This window comes from Oryza sativa, chromosome 1 (genome assembly GCF_034140825.1).
Source record: "Oryza sativa Japonica Group chromosome 1, ASM3414082v1".
Taxonomy (NCBI): domain Eukaryota; kingdom Viridiplantae; phylum Streptophyta; class Magnoliopsida; order Poales; family Poaceae; genus Oryza; species Oryza sativa.
This window is the reverse complement of record NC_089035.1, coordinates 37,445,639-37,451,195: the sequence shown is the minus strand read 5'-3', so window position 1 is coordinate 37,451,195 and position 5,557 is coordinate 37,445,639. Positions and strand designations below refer to the sequence as shown.

Here is a 5,557-nt window from a genome sequence, read left to right as displayed (position 1 = left end):
ACGTTCCCTAGCTCGTTCACGTTCGTTCGATCGTTCTCGTTCTCGTTCACGTTGTCGCGGCAACGTACGTTGACGTGTTCGTTCTCGCTCTCGTTCGTTCGATCGTTCTCGTTCTCGTTCGTTAACGGCGGTGTGGCGGCATCGGGGCGGCGGTTGGCGTGGCGGCGTGGCGACGGCGGCGGCGGCGTGGCGTTGTGGGGCCGTGGCGGCGGCGGCATGGCGTGGCGGCGGTGGCGTGGCGTGGCGTGGCGTGGCGTGGCGGCGGCGGCGTGGCGTGGCGGGGGCGGCATTGCGCGCGCGGCGGCGAAGGCGGCGGCGGCGTGGCGACGGCGGCGGCGGCGTGGCGTTGGCATGCGGCGGCGGCGTTGTGCGGCGTCGAAGGCGGCGGCGTCGAAGGCGACGGAGAGAGATCGAGATCGGAGAGATCGAGATGCATGAAGGGAGATGCGGCGGCTCTCACCCCAGAGATGCGGCGGCAGCGGAGGAGGCGGAGGCGGCGGCGAGGACGACGAGCTCGAGACGACGGCGAGATACGGCGGCGTCGGCGCGGGGATTTGCCCTAGGCAGTGGCGGCGAAGGAGAGAGGCCGAGAGAGATCGATCGGCCGAAAACGTTTAAGTGTTGGTGAAGAAGACGAGGGCGCACCGGGAATATATATACCCCTGGATCTTTACTCCCGGTTGTTCTCAACAACCGGGACTAAAGATATCTTTAGTCCCGGTTGTTGAGAACAACCGGGAGTAAAGAAAAAATCTTTACTCCCGGTTGTTGAGAACAACCGGGACTAAAGATCTTTTCTTTACTCCCGGTTGTTCTCAACAACCGGGACTAAAGATATCTTAGTCCCGGTTGTTCTCAACAACCGGGAGTAAATATCTTTTCCCGCTATTTCGAAATTCTTTTTAAACCCGGTTAGGGTTAAGAACCGGGACTAAAGATTATAGCACTGCATATGATTTTCGCTTACATATGTGTTTATAAAATAGAAGTTAATGCATTAACATTATTTAAAGTACAAAGATTGATGACAATTACTTCGAAAAATTATTTTTGTCTGTAATAAATTAAGTGGATAAATTGTAATAAGCAAATATATGACTTATAATTAATAAAAATTCCAATATATATATATTCTTAGCATATATATGAATGATATTATTATATTGGTAAAAACTCTAATTAAGATATTAATGTACATACTGCATGATTTAAAATTAATAAAAATTGTAATCATCATATGTACTTAGCGTAGGAATTATATTAAATTAAATGCTAAAAACTCTAATTAACATATGTAAATGCCACATGCATGATTTAAACCTTTTAAAAATTCGAATAGTCATATATAAGTAGCATATGAAAGATAGTAAATTAAATTGTGAAAAACTCTAATATATGAATGATAGTTTTAAAAATATATTAAATTTAATACTTTTAAAAATTCTCCAGTCAATTATAATTAGCATATGAATGATAGTAAATTAAATGTTAAAAACTCTAATTAACATATGAAATTGCCACTTGCGTGATTTAAAACTTTTAAAAATCCTCTAGTCAATTATAATTAGCATATGAATGCTAGTAAATTAAATGTTAAAAACTCTAATTAACATACATATGAAATTGCCACCTGTGTGATTTAAAACTTTTAAAAATTGTAAGTATCACATATAACTAGCATATACATGATTTAAACTTGTTGAAACCTCTAATAATCGTGCGTAATTAACATATGCCATACATCAATTGATTTATATGGATAATCAATACATCCAAAATAGTTTACATCGTGTACACAATAATTACGGCACGTACTTTCTCCTCACTATTGTTCCCTCCTTGTGATCGCTGCGTGAGTAAGGGGTGTCTTCATTTGATAGGAGGATGCTAGGGTCAATCGTCACCGTGAAAGGGGGTTGCCCATCCAACTGATCGTAATCCTCGTCAGTCTTATCCTCAACTCCGACGATTTTTCTTTTGCCTGGGAGAACCACTTGACGCTTAGGCTCATCAGGCCCTCTGCCCTTCTTTCCTTTGCTAGACATGTCCTTCACGAAAAAGACTTGCGTTACATCATTGGCAAGGACAAAAGGTTCGTCCGAGTATCCAACCTTGTTAAGGTCAACAGTTGTCATCCCACTGTCATCAATCATTACGCCTCCACCAGTCAACCTAACCCATTGGCACCGGAACAGAGGAACCTTGAGAGGACCATAGTCAAGTTCCCATATGTCCTCGATGGCACCGTAATACGTGGCAGTTGTTCCATCGTGTCCCATGGCATCGACACGAACAGCGCTGTTTTGGTTCGTGCTCTTCATGTCTTGGGCTCTCGTGTAGAATGTGTACCCATTGATCTCATATCCCTGGAATGTCGCGATCGACCCAGACGGTCCCCTCGCCAGGAAGGCAAGTTGTTGGTTGATCGACTCGTTACCCATGAGATGTTGTCGTAGCCACGCGGGGAAAGTATCAATGTGATGCCGTGTAATCCATGCATCGGACTTACCGATGTTCCTGGCGCGAACTAGAGCCAAGTGCTCCTCGATGTAAGGAGCTACCAATGAAGAGTGTTGCAGAACAGTGAAATGGGCTTTACGGAATAAATTGTTGTCTACCGTCGTTATTTCTTTCCTTCCGAGAGTTCCCTTTCCCCGTAGTCTCCCTTCATGGCGTGATTCAGATACCCCGATTGGGCGAAGGTCTTCGATAAATTCTACGCAAAATTCGATGACCTCCTCTGTTCCATAACCCTTGGCGATGCTTGCCTCTGGACGAGCACGGTTACGAACATACTTCTTCAGAACGCCCATGTACCTCTCGAAAGGAAACATGTTGTGTAGGTACATAGGCCCGAGAATACGGATCTCTTTCACAAGGTGACAAAGCAGATGCGTCATTATATTGAAAAATGAAGGTGGAAATATCAACTCAAAACTGACGAGACATTGCACCACTTCATTCTGAAGGGCTTCTAATCTATCCGGATCGATGACCTTCTGCGAAATTGCGTTCATGAATGCACATAGCTTTGTTATTGTTGCCCGGACATTGTCTGGAAGGATACCCCTTATTACAACTGGTAGCAGTTGTGTCATCAACACGTGACAGTCATGAGACTTTAGGTTTGTGAACTTCTTCTCCTTCGTGCTTATTATTCGCTTGATATTCGTGGAGTATCCAGACGGTACCTTTATGCTCTCCAAGCATTCAAACATACTTTCCTTCTCTGCCTTGCTAAGAGTGTAGCTGGCTGGACTCAAGTAATGGCTTCGTTTCTCCTTTGGTTCCGGGTGAAGGTCGCCGCGTTGTTCCATATGCTTCAGATCATTACGTGCTTCCAGTGTATCTTTCGACTTTCCGTATACACCTAGGAAGCCAAGAAGGTTTACGCAAAGGTTCTTAGTGAGGTGCATCACGTCGATTGCGTGGCGTACGTCCAAGAATTCCCAATATGGTAACTCCCAAAATATAGAGTTCTTTTTCCACATCGCCGCGTGACCATCTTCGCTCTCTATATGCTGGCTTCCAGGCCCCTTTCCGAACACTACTTTAAGATCTTTAACCATAGCAAACACTGTTTTCCCGCTGCGATGTTTAGGCTTCGTACGGTGGTCGGCCTTATGTTCGAAGTGCTTGCCTTTCTTCCGTACCGGGTGGTTTGCTGCAAGGAATCGACGATGACCCATGTATACAACCTTCCTACAGTGCTTAAGATACGTACTTTCTGTTTCATCCATACAGTGAGTGCAAGCCTTGTACCCCTTGTTGGACTGTCCGGATAGGTTGCTAAGTGCAGGCCAATCGTTGATGGTTACGAACAGCAGCGCTCGTAGGTTAAACTCCTCCTGTTTGTCCTCGTCCCACACGGGGACACCTTCCTTCTTCCACAACTGTTTAAGATCTTCGACCAGTGGTCTTAGGTACACGTCGATGTCGTTACCAGGTTGCTTGGGGCCTTGAATAATAATCGGCATCATTATGTACTTCCTCTTCATGCATAGCCAGGGGGGAGGTTGTAGATACACATCGTAACGGGCCAAGTGCTATGGCCGCTGCTCATCTCTCCAAAAGGATTCATGCCATCCGTACTCAAACCAAACCGTATGTTTCGTGCGTCCTTTCCAAATTCTTTAAATTTTCTGTCGATGTTTCGCCACTGCGAACCATCGGCGGGGTGTCTCAGCATCCCGTCCTGTTGACGCTCTTCAGCGTGCCATCGCAACATCCTAGCATTCCCCTTGTTCCTGAACAAACGCCTTAGCCGTGGTATTATAGGGAAATACCACATCACCTTAGCAGGAATTCTCTTCTTTGTTAGCTGCCCGTCAACTTCTCCTGGATCGTCCCGTCTAATCTTGTATCGTAGTGCTTTGCAAACAGGGCATGCTTCTAGGTTCTCATACTCCTCACCGCGATATAGGATACAATCGTTCGGACATGCGTGAATCTTATGAACTTCCAGTCCTAACGGGCAGACTATCTTCTTAGCCTCGTACGTTGTCTCGGGCAATTTGTTTCCCCCCGGAAGAATGTTCTTGACGAGTTTCAATAAATCGCCAAATGCCTTGTCACTAACCCCATTTTTTGCCTTCCATTGCAACAACTCCAGAGTGGTATCCAACTTTTTGTGCCCCTGCTCGCAACCTGGGTACAACGAAGTTCTGTGGTCCTCCAACATCTTGTCCAATTTATGGGCCTCCTTTTCACTTTCGCAGTCTTCCCTGGCGTCCTGCAACATCTGACCAAGATCATCCGCAACGTCGTTACCATCAGCAGCTATTTCCTCCTCGCCCGTTTGATTTCCTTCAAATCCAACATACTGAGCAAAGTCCGGAATATTGTCGTCTTCCACTTCATCTTCTTCCATTTCAACACCTTGCTCTCCGTGGGATGTCCAACAATTATAGCTTGGCATGAACCCCGACTCAAACAAGTGGAAATGAATAGTCCTGGATGCAGAATACTCCTTCTGATTCTTACACTTATTGCATGGACAACAAATAAAACCCCTTTGCCTGTTAGCTTCGGCCACTCTCAAAAAATAGTGCACGCCGTCAATAAACTCTTTGGACCGCCGGTCAGCGTACATCCATTGCCGATCCATCTACATGAGTCAAAAAAACCGCACACAAATAATTATTCTTACAATAATGACAGTCATACAATAATTATAAGATATCTTTATTCATACAAAAATTATAAAATATTACACCAAATAATTCTTAAAAACTATTTGTAAAGTTTTAAACTAATTTTAATGTGTTTTACTTCTTTTAATTTTTATTTTAGTTTGTTTTCTATTATTTAATATTAACTTTCACTAGAGTTTTCCTTCTCAACTATTTTATAAAACCTTGTTTAGCAAATGAACTAAATTTCTATATATTCTTTCTTCCCCACACACATTTTCTCTCTCATCAACTTACAACTAAATTTTGGAGACAAAAAAAGTGTGCAAAACATAGGTGCAAATGTAGTATGACAAAAAAAACATTGGAGGATGAAGTTGCAAACCTTTTAGGCACCTCCGATTTGTATGTAATCACCAAAATAA

At 44.2% G+C, this 5,557-nt stretch overlaps 1 protein-coding gene across 1 annotated transcript; it reads right to left on the bottom strand.

Moving 5' to 3' along the window:
- Window positions 1–1,817: 1,817 nt before the first annotated feature.
- On the bottom strand, window positions 1,818–5,092 carry LOC136355001 (uncharacterized; the record flags this gene model as incomplete). The annotated part of the gene is made up of 4 exons (XM_066306958.1): window positions 4,060–5,092; window positions 3,420–3,958; window positions 2,506–3,278; window positions 1,818–2,397 (listed from the first exon to the last, which is right to left on the bottom strand). Coding segments are annotated over exons 1-4 (2,925 nt in total), but the record flags the coding sequence as incomplete, so codon positions are not given.
- Window positions 5,093–5,557: the final 465 nt, after the last annotated feature.